Source organism: Anomalospiza imberbis, chromosome 2 (assembly GCF_031753505.1).
Source record: "Anomalospiza imberbis isolate Cuckoo-Finch-1a 21T00152 chromosome 2, ASM3175350v1, whole genome shotgun sequence".
Lineage (NCBI taxonomy): Eukaryota > Metazoa > Chordata > Aves > Passeriformes > Viduidae > Anomalospiza > Anomalospiza imberbis.
Window position 1 is genome coordinate 69,687,078 of NC_089682.1, and position 18,076 is coordinate 69,705,153.

The 18,076-nt window shown below is 42.0% G+C and overlaps 1 protein-coding gene across 2 annotated transcripts in view; it reads left to right on the top strand.

The window, feature by feature from the left end:
- The window catches only part of ME3 (malic enzyme 3), a 117,961-nt gene that overhangs the window by 83,077 nt on the left and 16,808 nt on the right, over nt 1–18,076 (top strand). For both annotated transcript variants that reach the window (XM_068181568.1, XM_068181569.1), the window contains 3 exons: nt 2,733–2,894; nt 5,832–5,935; nt 17,531–17,640. In XM_068181568.1, the coding sequence (XP_068037669.1) occupies nt 2,733–2,894; nt 5,832–5,935; nt 17,531–17,640 (376 nt within the window). The remainder of the gene's footprint in view (nt 1–2,732; nt 2,895–5,831; nt 5,936–17,530; nt 17,641–18,076) is intronic.

Genomic DNA, 18,076 nt, shown 5'->3' on the forward strand with positions numbered 1-18,076 from the left:
ATCCTCTGCCTGGAAGGGCTGGAAGGGTGCTGGTGCTCTGCTTACCTTAGCAAAGCTTCAGCCAAGCTCTAATGAGCCACACCTTCAACTCTCCTGTTAAAGCTGGGCTGCCTTGAAAGAATCATAGTACCAGAAACAGAACAAGTGAAAAGAAACCATTTCTGGTCATACTTATATGGGAATGTGGGGGGTTTGTGTCTCTTCCAGGATGGCTAATGAATCCTGATATGAAATAATATTGGATGAAATTCTGGCCATCCTCAGGAGTGCCTTCCCTTGACAATTTTCTCTCTGGTTCCTTAGTCTTGTACTCTTTTCTTCACAATGGCCCAGCTAAAGCAAAAAGAATGCAAAGAATCGTACAGGATGAGTGTCATCCTGGCAGCTATGAATTCAAGCCACTCAAAGTGAGGATGGTGAAGAAAAATGTATTTTATTCCAAGATAAGTGTGCTGCCGTGCAAGCTACTGCACTGGCTTTCCATCCTGCCTTGCCTCCCTTCATTCCTTCCTCTTTCTGTGGGATGCCTGCCCTAGAAGTGCACTCAGGATCTTGAATCCCCACCAGGATTACTGCTGTACAGGGCTGTTAAAAATCCTTCCCATGGAGTGTTTTCTGTTGGTTCACTCAATGTAGAGTATCCTGTAAAGTTCAGTGTAGAGTTCATCCTGTAAAGACTGACCTCGTGCAATCAGTAGAGAGAACTAGGAATTCCAACAGCAGCCCTTGCCTCTCTGCATTGCCTTGGCAGCTTAGAGATCATCATAGCACTCTGGATCACTCTGCTGGGCCACATGCCTGCTGCTAAGGCACTGCAAACCTGGACTGGTTAACTGGGCACAGCCTGTGGTCCAGAGTCATCTCAGTCAATATCAGCTGCCTGGGGACTTAGTGCCTATCCCATATTGTAAGTACTTCTGCAGTGACAATGAAGAGGGAGCTGAGCTTTTCAAAGAAAAGCTCAGCTCTTCATCTGTTCTCAAAACAGCTGCTGGAGAGAGGAGATGACCTCTGGAGGTTTCTGTCTCTCCCCATCAGATGTCAAATGTGTTTAGAAACCATTTAGATGGCTGTCATAAACTGTACACCTAACCTTTTTACAGTGATTTCACTAGAGTCATCAAGAAAATTTGTATCACAGATGGAAGTAGAAAACAGGTTCCTAACTGTTAAATCTGTAACCTCCTACCTTCAGGTAGAAGGATCTGCCCTGCTCAGCCAGAGATTAATGTCCTATTTATTGAGTTCTGATCATATGAATATGAGCAAATAAAAACATTAATGTCCTTGTGTATCAGGTGCTCAAAAAATTGTGCCCTTTTTTAGGGTGTTTTTCAAATCCAAAGAGCCACAAACAAACATGAATCCTGTTCCCCCTCTCTTACAAATAGCAATGCATTTCTCCCATGCTGTATTTTGTGTTCTGATTCATTTGTCAGTGTTGCCTTGAGGAGCTTTGGTAACTATAGAGTGCTGCAGCACATCCTAGGCTGAAGAATTTTTCTCTCTCTGATGGATATCTAAAGGCTATTGAAAGGTTTTTAGGTTTGCCTGAGAACACTTTTTTGGATGAAAGGGGATCAGTGCTCCAGAGAAATATTTTGATTCATTAGAACTTAATTTTGTTTTAATATTCTCTGCATAGTTGGAATATTAACTCCATTTAATTTCAGGATAAACCTGAAGCAGTGCATATGGTTGCTGCTTTCCCTATTCCCATTACTGCCTTTCAATCCCAACTGCATCCTCTGGGTGTGGTAAAGAAGGGAGTGCACACCCAAAACCAGATGGAGCCCACCCAAAAAGAGACTTCCTCATTGCTAACACTTCACATTGACTCAAAAGGAAAAGCAAATAGCAGAAAGTTCAAATATGTGCATAGTTTATGTTGAATAAGGAAGGACACAGAAATGTCTCTTCCACAGATGCAGTTCCTAAGCACACGTTATTCTTCTAAGAAAAAAAGAAGAAAAAAATCAAAGCCAGATTTCATTTGTGATATTTCTTGTAGTAGAGCTGGGGATGCAAAAAAAAAAAAAAAAAAAAAAAAAAAAAACCAAAAAAAAAACAAAAAACCAAAAACAAACAAACAAACAAACAAACAAAAAACCAAACAAAAAAATCAAACAAAAAAAACCAAACAAAAAAAAAAACCAGCCATGCTGCTTGGGCTCTGCTGCAGTGAATTGAAGTATTCTCCAACAGAGTTGCTGTTGTCCCACACTGTGAGGTGCTACCTGTTAACCACAATTTCTCTACCCCCAAAAATGAACAGCATCCTGTTGCTAACAGCTAATTAACATGCTGTTGTGGACAAGGAGCAAATATCCATTTCACAGGGTGTCATCCTGTTCTTTTAAAAGTTTTCTATGCCTTCAAATGTTTACATATTTCTACTAGAGTTCTCACGCACTGTTCATGTAAATAATGATTGCTTTACATTCTTCTTTGTGAGAAGAGAGAATTGATAGACTGTTAGTTCGACCAGTGTGGTTGGAGTGGCAATTTCACCCTCCAATCCACTGTCACTTTTAGAATTCTATATATAGCTAAGTCAGAAATAAAACTTCTTCTTTTCCTTCTTTTACATCTTAAGTGAATTCATGAGTTATTTCGTGTCGTAATACAACAACAGTGCATCTGCAAAGTGGCATCAGTGTGGAAACAGTGGAGCTGGTTTTGCTTCTAAAGCCTTGGCAACCCCATACAACAGTTTCTTCTGATCCTCCTAGGCTATCGTGGTGACAGATGGAGAGAGGATTCTTGGTTTAGGAGACCTAGGAAGTTACGGCATGGGTATCCCAGTTGGAAAACTTGCTTTGTACACTGCTTGTGGTGGAGTTAACCCACAACAATGTCTCCCTGTCCTACTGGATGTTGGCACAGACAACGAGGTAAGCCAATTTTTCATAAATCTGACATGGGGGAGAAAGAATCAAGATTAGTGCTCAACTGGGGCCAGTTCTCTAAATGTGAGGACAAAGCTGGAGATATCCGAGATGAGATGGTGGCTAGACCAGATTTTATGTTTCCTGCAGGAAAGTGGGAAGGTTTAATTCCTGTTTGATGCATGAGAACCTTTTGTTCTTATGGGAAACTGAAATAAACACAAAATAGACTCATGATCCCCTGGTGGGAAGACTCAGAGTCTCAGAGTTACCAGCTGGAGCTGAAAGCTCAGCTCCACCTTTCAGTATGGCAAGGTGAGTTGACAGGCTTCGTACAGGAAGTCCCAGAATGATTCTTCCTCTGGTAATTGTGAGGGAACAGGCAGATATTCATGTCTGTGTAGAGATGACTATATTCCAGAAATGGAGAGTCCCTGGTGAGTGGTTTGGGAATGATTAATGTCACTGTTTTGTTAGATTGCACATGTTACTGCACATGATAACCAAGCAAGAGGACTCCATCTGTTTGCAGATTTTTGCCTGATGACTCTGGCTCAGAAAGGCCAAAGTGAAACATTTCAACAATGCCAGAATGGACATCTGTGAGGATGTCTTTTTTAAATTAATATCGTATAGCGATTTGTGATGGCCTGGGTTTGTCCATTTTTATAAAATGTACTTGTGCTTCACATGACCCCATGTAAACCAAACACACATTTCTTAAGGGACATAAAAAATCTGGGGTATAAGAGATTTAAGTTTGTGTATGAAGACAAATTATTGCTGACATTTTCAGACATGCTGATGCTCAGTGGACAGCTAGATTTTCTGCCCCCCTTTCAGACCTGCCCCAAGTCTCTCACACTGGACCCTTGAAAAGAATGAAAGAATGCAAAATCAGTGCCCATAGATGACATCTGAGAATCTCAATTACGTCTTTGGTCTCTGGACCCAGGATTTTGCTACCCCTTTAGCATAGTGGCCTGTCATGGACTTGTGGAATACAGGGTGTGCTCATCTCAGCCTGATTCATGGTCTTTCCTGAAAAGGGAGAACTCTGAGTTTAGACCCTCTGAGGCTAAAGCAGGAATTAAATCTCAGTCTCTCACTTACTGCAGTCTCTAGTCAATAGAACACTGCACTTGACTTTGGATCCTTCATCTCTTCCTTATCCTCTGTGCTGATCTGCACACCACCAGTGTTTTGAGGCTCCCAGCTGGAGCTTCTCCCAGAGGGACCTGGGTAAAAGTGCCCTTCTCATGAAAAGCATCTTATGGTGCATGTCCATCTTGTTTCTGTCTCAGCAGACAGGGGACACTAAAATCCAAAGTGGCACCAATGATTTTTAGGCCGCTACAAGGGTCAGATGGTATCAGTAAAAGGGACTTACAAAATCAGTATTGGACCCTTTTTCTTCTGCCCAAGATTAGATGTAATTTAGGTTTTTAGGAACTTCTCTGTGATGTCAATTTCCACATCTGGGGTTAAGATATAGAAGCCACTCTTTTCCAGCAATATAAACAATGTATTTCCTCATAATTTGTTTGCTTATTTATTTAATGGCTTTCTCTTGTGCATAAATCCAGAGTAACCGAACCCAAAGCACATCCTAGGAGCATCCTGCCCCACAGCTAAACTCGTTTATCGGTGTGTAAATAAGATACCTCTTATGGGCATTCATCCTGTTCATCTCTGCCCATTAACATCTGGTGAGCCAAGGGCGACTGTGTTGCTAACACATGAACCTCAGGTAGAACTCAGTAAATACAGCCATTGTATTATATTTTTAGCATCAGTTGCCAGTTTCTCCTTCTGACAGTCCATAGTACTTTGCATATACTTTCAGCAAATCAGTCTCTTTTCAGAGCTTAGCATTTCTCAGCTTGTCTGTGGCAGAATTTTGTGCTCCATGAACAGGGCCCAGAGCACACAGTGCTGTAGGAGCAATCTGTGAAGTTATGCAAATGGGTCTCCTTTCTGTTTGTGGCCCTGCAGAGCCATAATGTATCAATCTCACAGGAAAACCTCTTTCATCCTTCCTTCTAAGGGAAAACAGCTGTGCCTGTAAAAACAGATCTGATACTAGCATACCTGCCAATATTTAGGTCTATATGGCTACAGGAAAATAAGTTGGAGATGGTTCATCCTGCCCCTCATATGGATAGTTTGGTTCCTGAAATTGGAAGGGAAGTAGAGTTCCTTTCTAGTGATTCTCAGAGGTGTTGGCCCACCTGTCTCCTGCCAGTGTTTGTCCTGTAATTGCCATGCTGATCCAATCCTTTTTAGGTGGCTTATGGCAGTTGATTTAACTCCTGCTGGACTGGTTGGAGGAATGGCTTGATTTTATGTGCTTGTTGGGAACTAAAATATAAGTTAATCTGTTGTATGAAAATACCTTGACTTTATACCTGCCAGATAACTGAGGTGAGTGCTAGGCAGGTGCAGGTCTTGGGAACACTCTGCCATCTGATCACTGAGTGTGGTCACCTCTGTTCTGTCACCTAAAAGACCTAAATGAGACATCATTTCAAGTTACATCAGGTGGTCTTCATTACACAAAGCAATGTTTGTGGTCAACAGCTGTCCTGCCCTCCGTGCAAAATTAAGAACTGAATGCACAGTGAACACCCCCACACAGGGTCAGTTTTATTCACCAGGGGTGAGGCACTTTGGTAGAGAGCCTGTAGTAGAGCTGTTCTGGGGATGCAGAGCTCCATTTCCTGTGGCAGTCAAGAACTGTTGCATCCCTCTGACTTTATTTATGCTAAAAGATAGGCCATAGCTTCCTACGGAAACACTTCCTGCTTGGGAGGAGACGTGTGAGCTGGCATAGTAAGTAAAAGTAACATGACTACATCAGACAAAAATTTTTGGTAGGCTGGGACATAAATCTCTGTCCATCCACAGAAGAGACGATGTCAACAGAATTGCTTTGTGTCCTAGGCTCTCCTGAATGATCCCCTGTATATTGGACTGAAACACAAGAGGGTTCGTGGGAAGCAGTACGACGAACTGATTGATGAGTTTATGCAGGCAGTTACCAGCAAGTAAGTGGTGTTATATACATGTCTCCTCCGGGCTGCTTCCATTTAAGAATAAATGTTGCAACTCCTGAAATAAACATCAATATAATTGATCATCCAAGCAAAGGAAGGTCATTTCAGTGCAAGTCTCCTGGGTGGTCTGCAAGTGACTCTTTATGCTTGAGCACTCTGTGTCAAAAATATTTGTCTTCAGAGAACTGAAATGGGACTGACTATTTATAAGCATTTCCTATCGACATAGGCCAGAGGTGTCAAACATATGTCCTGTGGGCTGGATATGGCCTCTGTCATGTATTTATGAGCCTCATTCAGCATAATCAGAACCTAAACTTTGGTTTGTTTACACTTTAGAAAGGAAGTTTCTAGCTCTTGCCATTGTGAAGGAAATCATCTAAATGGAAATGGCGTGTTCCTTCACACAGTGTGAAGTCTGCTGACTGCCTCTCTATGGCTTTGTCAAAAATAGGAATTTTACTGCTGGTATTTAAGTCTGTGGAGTCAGAAGTCCAGGATTATAAATATGGGACAGACCAGCTGCATACTTCCATTCATACTCACTAACTGGGATAGAGGGTCTCTGATGTACCAGGAAGTTTAATATGGAAGAGCAGAACTACCACCTCAGCCCTGTGCACCTCTCTCTGAAAAAAAATAAGTAATAAACTCTCCATGAAGATCCAAGGAGATTATCATAAGAAGCATCGTGAGGACAATTGTTAAGGAAAAAAGACCCATAGATGGAAAACTACAAGCTCCTAAGCAGCTTTTTTTGCCTTTCCTAAAGCCGCAGATGATACTGATAAGGAGCAGCAGAGAGCTGCAGTCTCTGCCTGGTTGCCGAGCTGCTGCCTGTCTTTTCTTCCCGGTGAAGGAGCTATGTTTGACCCTCCCTCTGTGTCTCCAGACAGCTGTATGTGTGTGTGTGTTCCTGCACAAAGGGGAGGGAGTGGGTGGTACATGTGTCATCACCTCACAGCTCCCTGTCTCCCTGGAGGCAGGAGGCACCATGAGCAGTGTCTGACACAGCATCTCCCTATCCACTGAAAAGGATGGGTTTACACATAGTATGAGTGCCCAGCTGGCTGTGGGTGGAGGAAATAGAGACAGAAATGCAGAGGACTATCAGTCACAGCTGAACATTCTTTGTATTTGATAAAGAATCTTGACTGAAATGTCATTTAATTACATTGTAATATTAAGTTAGATGCTTTGTGCATTATCTAGTGGGAAGAAATTCTTAGAGGCCAGAAAGCTGGTAAAATACAACTAGAAAATCACAAGAGACAAGTAGAAACGATTTAAGAGTCATCAGGGTTGATTTGTGGGGGTTTTGTTTATTTTCATTGTAGTCACTAATTAATCCTTCAGGGAAACCCTAACCTGCTTTTTTTTCTGGCCAGAAGACCATGGGGGCATTGCAGTGTTGGGGTTGATGACAGAATGGGAACAATAGAATGAGAAAGCAGATGATGGTCTCAGCCATGATAAATTTGGCTCTGAGATTTATGCTTGTGGTGTTAAATGCAAAGCTCATTGCACCCACTAAAGACAATTTGCCTTTTCCATGCTTGCTGTTGGAGAGGAAGGATTGGCTGTTATTTTCCTGTGTTTAGTTTACATGAGCTAATCTCCACATTGAAGGGAGAAGACCATGAAACAATGAACTCTTATCTTGGGAGGCTGTGAAGTCATGTCTAATGCTTTCATCCAAGTATTGGTAATCAAGTTCCTGGGGCCCCTGTCCCCACTTTTCTATTTCCCTTAACCAGGATGAATTCCTTGAACACAGTAAGGCCCCTGAAAGTTCTCAGCAAAGTGGGGCTGGGAAATTCTGCTTTGCACTTCTCCATTCACATCTGTAAAGTATTTGGAGATCCTAGAGCAGAAGGAGCCATTACCCTATATTACCATTCTGACCACCAGCGTACTTTAAAGCATTGTAGGGGTGTGATCCTTATGCACTCTGGGCTAGTGAATATTCCTGCTATCAGCCTGGGTTTGGCAAACTCATATGAAGCAGGTTCATTTGGTCTCAAATTTCCACTGGAATGATTGGATTCAACCCAGTAGGAGCTCTCACTTCTGTTACAAAAGGAAGCAGGAATTGTTCAGAAGGTCAAGAACATGCTGCTTTATTGTAGCCTGCTTCCAGTTTTGAGGCAGCCTGTGAGTACGAGCTGCTGCAATCTCTTATGCAAGTCTGTAATGTCACATGCAAATTCAGTTACTTGGGGAGCAACCTTTTGGTTTTGCCACAAATCCCTTGCAATTTGGGGGTTTCCTTTTCATCTTGATATTCATGCAGAAATTCTGCCTACTTCCTGAGGGTACTTTAACTTCTCATGGAAACCATTTGTCAGTTCCTCTGCAGAGGTACCTCCTACCCTGTCAAAGCACTGCTGGCTCAAGGGACATTTGTCACTGAAGTGGAATGTGTTGGAGCCCACAAAAAAGCCAAGGGAGTGAAGATTTAATCTTCTAATGGAATAATAATATCAAACAGATGTTAAATTTCTGTTGCTGGAGACCCATAGAGTCAGTAGAAAGGACTCCTGGTCTCATAGCACCCACCTAGTAATGCCCACGAGGCATGTGCCAGAGGCTTCAGAGTTAGCAGTTCCAATATTTTGAAATAAAGTGTGGGTACCCTGGGCAATTTTAGGAAGAAAAGCTCTTTCTGGGACAGATGGATAAATTTTTGTGTTTTCCTGCTGCCTAAACCACCATTCATTACTCTTGCACCTAAAATATGTGAAATGACTAAGCTCTTTAACAACAGCTCTAAGCTATGCCTTTTGCTCCTCTTGGGAAGCAGCTACATGCAAAATTTGGCCCACTGAGCCTACCTGTGTCTGAATGAAGTAGCCTGACAAGTTGCGGTTTTCTCACAGTGAGCAGCAATATGCTTCACATGGGAAAATGCACTGCTTCAGTTTTCCTTCTGCTCAGTCACTGTGGCAAAGGACAAGTCAGTTTTGCTCAACCTGGTACATTGCTTTAGGCTGAAATAAGTATTCACCTAAAGTGTCCAAGGATTGTAATTGCAATAAACCCCAGAGTTTCTGGGGCGTGAGTATCTCATCAAATTAATGCTTGTGTAGCTTTCATCATGCTCCAAGGGGCCAGACCTGTCCCAGAACTCCAGCCTCCATTTAGAGCTCTAGCCTCAGTCGCTGGCTGGTAGATGTGGAATGTGCAAGCCTGAGACTCTACGAGGTGCAGTTCCCCATGCCAGCAAACCGTGTCACAGAAGCCTCATTAACCTGTCATAACTTCACTCCCCTTTCCTTTCCCAGGAGTGCTTATTAACAGAGTGACCAGGGGAACAAGTTTCTGTCAGCCTGCGCCATAAGGTAGAGCACAAAAGGCATCAGGAGATCAAGTGTTCAATTACTCAGATGGAAAAAGAAAGATACCTCTGCTGAGTTTCTTTTTCTTTGTGTATATTCCATACCTGATTTCTCTTTGGCTAATGCCTTCCCAGTACTTTTTACCCACAAACATACCAAGCCAGGTTTCATGTGCTCTTCAACAATCAGAACCTTTTTGAAAAGAAGCCACCTCTGTTCCAGCAGTTCTCCAGGGTCATGGATCACAAATTCACCAGCACTTTCCAGAAACAAAATCACCAGTACGGTATGCCCCCATGTTATTTCTTCACATGCTCTGGTTAACTTGGCTAATTGATCCTGAAAGATTAGAGTTTATTTTCTAGGCACCAGTATCTAGGCACTGATGGACTTCAAAAAAGCCCTCACATGTACTGCTAACATTCAAAGTCACTCCCTAGCATCTGTGTGTCTCTTAGTAGGCCTGCACACTATTACTAGTGCCCTGGGCATCATGTAGACCACATCCAGCCCTCATGGAAAACAAGGTGGATATTCTCCTTGCCCATTTACCCCAGTTACCGTGGCCAGAGGGACTCTGACACCATTCATGAGAGAAAGGTGATGGTGATGGGAAGAGCCACCCCAGCTGTCCATTGTCCTGGCTTGATGTGAGATAAGATCATCAGCCAGCATCTGTAATCTGCTTTAGGACACTGGACGATATTTTAAGTCAAGGAACAATATTTAGGTTTCATTAGCTTAATTTTCTGCTACTGAGGAATGACTGAGCTCCAGATGTGCTGCTAGGGAACACTGTGGGTTTTATTACCATGAGTTCAAATCCTTTGCGGTAATGCAGTTACAGATGTCACAAAGCCCTCTGCTCTAAGCTTTTGTCTGGGCTTTTCTACCTATGCCAGATGAACCACAGCAGTTTCAGTAAGATGCAGCTGGAGAAGCTCTCTTTGTGCTCTGCTCCTTGTTGTGTGCCAGAAGGTAGCTCAAGGCTACATCTGAGGATCAGCACTAATTTGGTTGCATCTCCTGCTTTTGGCCTGCTTCTGAGGAGCCCTGTATCTCCAGCTGCAGTCCTTCCTCTTGCCAACTGCAAAGCAGGATGATGTCATTTTGCATAAAAGCAATAGAATGGTCATACCAGCCATTAGTGTTGGTCTTAGTGCTTGAAAGGCATGAGATTGGATGTGCAGAATAGTTGTTTGGAGGTTTTTCCTTAAAAAGAATATAATGAAAGTTGACTATGAACTTTCAAGATTCTTTTTTACCCCAAGAACTTTGTAATCAATCTTAACTTCATTTTGCCTCTCACCCTGTTTCTAACAGTATCTCATAGCAGATGCCCCGGCAGGTGACTAAGAACAGCAAACCTTAGCACATTCCCTAGTTTCCAAAATGTACAATTCTGGGATTTCCTGATATCTTTGTGCTTCAAGAGGTGCTTTTATTGATGCAGCACTCACTGAATCCACAGCAGGCTCTGTGCCTCAGAGCATGGTGGCTATGTTTATGTTGGCAGAAACCCAGTGAGACTCCTGCCCAATGTTAGAAATTGTCTATAGCCTAAGATGATGGTGAGGGAGGCAGCAGGTCCTGTTGGATTTGTGATGCAGCTCCCTAGCATGGGATTTCTAAACCCAGGACCCAGAGTTCTTAAGTTTGTATCGGCTCCAGGGTCTCCCTGGAGAACAATCTCAGCTCTCTCAGCTTGTCTTCAGTAGGAAAGATGCTCCAGCCATCATGATCATCTTCATAGCGTCCTCTGGACCCACTCCAACAGGTCCACATTCTTCTTGTGCTGGAGTCCCCAGAGCAGGATGCTGGATCCAGGTGGGATTTCAGGAGGGACATAATCCCCTCCCTTGCCCTGCTGCCCACATTGCTTTGCATGCAGCCCAGGACACAGTTGGCTTTCTGGGCTGGGAGCATATTCAGTTCTCCATCCAGCAATACCCCCAAGTCCTTCTTCACAGGGCTGCTCCCAGCTGGCCCCTTGAGGAGGTGCCTGACCAAACTGACCCCTAGCCCTGGCCAGGAATTGTATGGCAGAGTACTGCTGGTCTGATGAGAAGCCTGACAAGTATCATAGTAAAAATGTAATGCTAAGATTGGCCTCAGGACACCAGAGAGACTCAGGTTCTAGTCTTGTTTTACTTGCTTGAGTGGACTTTGTTTTTCCAATCTTAAATGCTAAGCACTTGCCATGCATGATATTTTTCTGATGATGGGCTTCTTTACAGATAATTTAGTTTTTCTTGGAAATCAGAATTTGGTTGCTGGTGTCTCAAGCAGCAGTGAGATGACAAGGGCAAGGACAATTTGTTTCTTCTCTGCCTGTTTTTATCTAAGACTATGAAAAGGAGTTGCATCTCCTCTGCTCGATGCCTTGCATCATGAATGGCTGAAAGTAGTGCTATACAATTTTAAATTCAGACAAGGACTGGAACTTCTTTCTTGATTCTTTCCGTAAAGAAACAGGATCTTCTTGCAAATACTTTTTTTTTTTTTTTTTAATGCATGTAAGAATACATTATACTCCCTCCTCATTGCCAAAAAAAAAAAAAAAAAACGCTTTTAATATTGGTCAGCAAAGGCACTGCACAGGTCTTCAGGCCACCCTTGAAGTTCTGACTTGGGCACTTTTGGTCAGATGCTTCTCAAATGGTAACTGCTGCCTCATGAATTTTTTCCTCTCTGACCTCATGGCTTATAATGAGTCTGAATGAATTCAAAGAGGTACATACAAATGAGGTTGAAAGAAAAAATGGCATAATGAGATTGTTTAGGCAACTGAGAAGTCTCTTGAATAATGAATCTAAAAGCAGTGTAATCATTGCTCCTTTTCTGGGATTCATGCTCTTTTGTTCCACATTTTTGTTCCACCACTTGTTCCAGGTGGTCATCCAAGAGAAATGTGTATCATTCTCTGCAGGGGATACAAACTCTGCTGAGAGCATCTTTTCTCTTGGAACAGCCCAGGGGTTCTGTGTAGATCTAGGTGGATAGTAACAGTACCAGAACAGCAATACAGCGATAAACAAAGCATAAGTCCTATTTTTGTGTGTTTCCCAGGAAAAGGGATCAATTCTTAATAAAGATTTTCAGGTGATAGTTTTTACAATAGGCTTATAATATTATATCTGTTCAGTTGCTAGAGTCATCCTTCATTAGGGTGACAATTTGTACTATTATTCTAATCAATAGTGTATTGTTTCATTGAAAGTACTGTTTGTAGAAGATTTGCTAGGCAAAGGCTGGAGATTGGTCTAAAATGAGTGTATGGGACCATTCTATAAAGCATTTCCCAGTGAGGCTATTTTCACAGGAGGATTTTTGCAAGGTATGAGAGCCAGTGAAATAATTACCCCCACAGCCCCCCAGAGTTACTAGACTAGCCCAGATCTGAGAGGGCTTTGGGGGGGAATATTTCAGGGGCAAGGCAAAAGATTCCACCAGAGGCTGTAACCCCCGACGTAGTCCAAGACGTTTACTCTCGAAGGTTTCCAGGGGGGAAAGAGAGCAAACAAGGAAGAACAGGGCCTTTATCTAGACTCCTGCTCAGGAAAAGATAATTGGCTCTCAGCCAATTAGGTCAAGAAAGGAAGGAAGGGTTAAACTAACATGGTTACAGCTACAGGGGTCTCAGGCGGGGGGTGGCGGGGGGGAATCATTTCCCAGAGGAATACAACAAGCCAAAATTTGGATCATTATTCGTGGCACAAAGCCATGAAATAAGCAAACTAATGAAGCGGCAATATAATCTTTGCCTGAAAGACTGGTAAATTTTTTTGGATGAGGAAGAACTGACAAAATGTATCTTTTTGTTTCCAATTCTATAAAATGGGTAAATTAATTCCAGAGGTGGCAGAGAATAGGATCCCCCAGATGGTGGTCTGGCAGCCAACAGGAGACATGGTGACAGTATTAAATAATGCCTCTTGTAGCGTAACCAGTTACAAGTTTCAGCATGTCTGAATTCTTTCAAAAACACCTCTGTCCAAGGATCCTTCTTGACACCCTACAGATGTAAGAATGACTCATGCTGAGGGGAAAGCTCCAGTTCCGCAAGGAGACATAGAACTACAGAGATCCCACGAAATGCAAACTGCAGTGTGCTCAAGAGTAATGGCAACACTTTGAGCCTAAAACCATTCCAAAAAATACAAACTTCCCTTTTTGGAAAGGGAGATAACTGAGAAATGGAAGAAGCCACACTGGACCATGGCACTTGCTAAGTTTCAATGTACCTTGTCAGTCTGAAATCCTGACAGTGTACATTTAAGCTTTCCTTTTAGATAAAGGCAGTCAGATCCTGGCTCTTTAACTACTTGTGTCCCATGCCAAGAAGATCATAGAATGCTCTAGAGAAGATGAATCATTGACAGCCAGGATGAGATTGCTGGAGAGAACCTTAGCTGGCTATGCCTTTCCTGGACTGGAAAACATTCAGTCCTGATGTGACCTGCTGATCTGCTTCCAAATCTCCTTCAGGGCCCTCAGCTGAAAGTTAGGAGATGAGTCACATGGATCAGTGGAAGAATCTATGAGAACTGACAACAAACCAAGCAGACTGACCTCAAGAGTCTCTTCCTATCACAGCAGTTTTGAAGATCTCTCTGCAAGGCCAGCATCAATTCTTGCTTCAAATTTAAGAATATTTAAATGTCTTGGAAGGGATCTTCACAAATCCTTGTTCAAATACTCACTTTATGAACACTTTTTCTATTAAAAGGCATCCTGCACCTGTAGACAGCAAGTATGTGAGTACTAACTGGGACTGCATTTGTATCAGATGTCACATATTAAACAGAACAGGTACCAAAAAAGCATACCTCATTAAAAATTATTCCTCCACAGGATTTTATTAATTTTGGTTTCTTAGTGGGAAATACAATGTTTCCAATTAAATACAATTTTGCAAAATCAGTTTTCATTTTAAAACATTCTGATGGGGAAGAGTGGCCAGTATAATTCGCTTCATCAAGTACTTCTCTGCTTGCTGATGGGGGACCAGTTGGACACCATACACAAGGGAAGGAGCAGGGCAGTTTCTGCAGACATCAACAAAGAAATTGCAAACATTGAAGGGCAGCACAGTATTGCAGTGAAAGGGTGATAAGCCAGTGACCTAAGGTTCATTACATATATTTAAGATGTTCCCAACCAGATCTCCCTAACTGTGATAATTAGATAATACTAGATTACCTCTCCTAATTTAGGTGTCTAAAGTTAGATATCTAAATTTAGGTTGGTCATCTTAGTCTGCCTTCACAGATACTCTGAAGAAAGAGGCATCTCCAGAGATGTTATCTACTTCCATTTTTCACTTAGACTAGTTGAAAGAAGTTGCTGCTGGATATGCCCTTTCTCTCCATGGTCTGAGAGGGCAGTCAGAATTGTCCAGCTGGGCATTACACAACCAAATTTTAGTTATGTAAAGGTAGTGTGAGAAATTGCATTCTGCATTGCCTTTTATTGGCTGGATTCCAATACGTGTAGCAGCTCTCAGGACACCCTTTTCCTTTGCAGTACCAAGCATTCTCCACCTTCTTACCTGAGTTGGACCTTTTCTTAGCCTTATTGCATATTAAAGGACTTCTGTGCTCTAGTCCCAAGCTGGCTACATTTTACTTTTGGGTGCAACGCAAACATTCTTTGTAGAGAGCTCTGAATTCCTTCGGGATGAAAGGAATTACACAACTATTGAGATGCTGTGCTGTGGGGGAGGGACAGTAGAACTGACTCATCATGTTGATGCTCACAAAGATGTTACTGCACATGGCCCCAGCATTTGGTTTGTTCAAACTCCTTTCTAAGTTCATCCTTAGCCTGCTCTGGTCACCCTTGGATGGAGCACTTTGTGCAGCTGCCAAAGTACCACTAGAAAAGGGCAGCAAGATCAACTGGTAGATTTCTAAGACAACTCAGTAAGTCAGCTGCCTACTTGTGTTTATTTTCAGTTAATTTGGGTAGCGCAAGTACTTTAAATTTCTCTCAAAACTTCAGTAAGTTGAGTAGCCCTTGAGGACTAAGATCATGATCTGAGATTCCCATCTTTAACTGTGAATCCGAAATACTTGGTTCTTTCATTTAAAACATCCAGTCATCAGGTCTTACCGTGATCAATATGTGGTCTCTATGAATGAAAAGTTTAGTTTTCATGTTATTCAAAGGCTCACATAAGCTCAAAAATGGAGTTCATACTTTAAAAAGCTCAGTAGATGTATTGCAGTGAAGAAGAAAACAATCTTCAAAAAACGCCTTAGTGAGAAGAGCATGCACTGCAGCACTATCCTGTCATACTGAGAGGCAGAAAGAGAGATGAAGTGTTTATGGGCTACCATACTTCTTTTGTGCTCTGTTTAATAAACAGGGATCAAAGATGTAGAAGTAACTTGTGCACTGTCCCAAGCTGCAGACCACAAATGTGAAGTAAGGAAGGAATACACAGAGCTGGTCACATGTACATTAATGATGGCTGAGATCATTGATTTTGTTAAGCAAGTCAGTAATGTTACTTCCTGAGTGATACCAATAAGTAAGACTGGTGTTAGATAAATAGTTTCTATAGCAACTGAAGTTGCATAAATATTTGCTAATTATTTGCTGTGAGATATTAGCAGATGTTCTGGATGCTCTGTCATCTCCCTCTTAGGCATGTTTTCCTTACACATCCTAATGATTAATAAGAGAAACATCCATTAGTAAACTTATCTTCAACCAGACCAGGTTACTCAGAGCCCCATCTACCTTTACCCTGAATGTTCCCAGGGATGGGACATCCACTACCTCTCTGGGCAACCTGTGTCAGTCTTTAACCACCCTCGCTGTAAAAAATATTTTCCTTACATGTAGTTTGAATTTACCCTCTTTTAGTTTAAAACTGTTACCCCTTCTCCTGTTGCTACAGACCCTACTAAAAGCTCTGTCCCCATTGTGGTCCTTTCTAAAAGCAAACACAGAGAATGGGAAGCAAGTGTTAGAGCCAGCCCTTGTCTCTTTTTGAGACCAGGGGGTTTATCAAGCAAGAGATTCTCAGGATGGAAAAATAAAGGAGCATAATGCATGTCCTTATCCTTGTCTCATTACTGACAGATATAATTGAAGTGGAAAACAATAATAATAATAAAAAATTTAAGGCCCTTCTAGGAGAGCCTGACTGCCCACACTGTGAGTGCCATGAAAAGACCTTTTCATGACAGAAGCCTCCGTTCTCAAATGGAGTATGTTTTATCCAGTATCAGTTTCTACACTAAAGCAGGGGTGTTCTACCTCAGAATTCAGTGGCAAAGGAGGAAAGTCTGAATAGAAGCTATGTAAGGTGATGCTACATCTAACAAAGTGCAGCTATTTAGAGCTCCTTCACCTGCCTGCAGCCCAGAGGTTGCTAATAGTTGCATTACTCATTCCCTGAGTTTCTCTAACTGCCCTATTCACATTTATGTGTGAGAAACGCGTAATTATGGCCCTTTTAGATTTTATTTGCAAAGCTTTAATGCAGCCTAGAGTCATACAAACTGATGAATGTGTATACATATGGACCAGTCTGAATATTACCCAATTTATAAACTGCACACTTCTCCTTGAAATTGCTGGAAATTACTGGACAATCATGGAAAGTATGCATTATTTCCTGCCTTTTCACTCTACAGGTCACTAGCTGTCTTTGCGTGCTGGTTTCCTGCTAAATAACTCAGTGGAGAAAAACATTTCCAAACACAGAAGTGTGGCTGTGAAATCACACCATGAACCACTCAGTCCCACCATGAAACATTTACTCCACGGGATCCTACAAGCAGATTTTTTTCTCATCTTTTGGCCACTTACAGTTGAAGTGGGCCCCTGGTGGTGTCTCTTTAGCTGGCGTCTCCTTTGCAGTCAGATTTGCTGTAATGCAGTGTGGCAGCTGAACCACAAAGAGTGTCTCCTTTGCTTTGAGAATCTCCTCTACAAATACACCACTGAAAACTTCTCATGCCAAAAGTCCAAAGATGCATGTACGTGTAGGTATATAAGTGCACATATTAAGAAGCCACTTGAATTATGAATGCAATTTAACCCTGGTGTCCTGGTGACTCCACATTTCTCAGTCTGTGGACATTGGGATGGGTGTGATCCTGTTTGCTGTTACTGTGCTGCATTTCTGTCATGATACTTTTATTTCTGCACTACAGTGTCTAGCTACATTGCCTTAGTAAAAGGTGTATATCTTGTCCTATTTATCCATTTTAAATTGCCCTTTAACTTGCAGGTACGGCACGAATTGTCTGATCCAGTTTGAAGATTTTGCCAATGCTAATGCTTTTCGTCTCCTCAATAAATACCGCAACAGATACTGTACATTCAATGATGATATTCAGGGTAAGTACTGTAAGGAAAATCAAATTTAACCTTCACCTTGTCATGAGAAGCAGTGGTCAATATCACAAGACTGTTTATTATACAGTAGTCAGATGTCTGACAAATTTTAGAGTTTACACAGAAGCATTTAAAAATATAAACAAAAGCTCAGCCATCTGAGCTGAAAAGTGAGTCTCCAATGTTCTTAGGAATTTAGCTGTTCATTGAAGAAATATCCAAGGGAGAAAATGGATCATATGCTTTAGATTATGCAGGTAACTTAGAGAGGTCCATTAATTTTCTCTAATTTACCTAAAACAATGATGATGTTTTAACAGTTATGCAAGGCTTTCCATTTGCATGAGCCAGGTGGTCATTAGCTGATCCTGGCATTTTCCCTCTATTGTTATCCTCTTTACTACACGCACAAAAATAAAGGTAAACCAGCTTCTTTCCT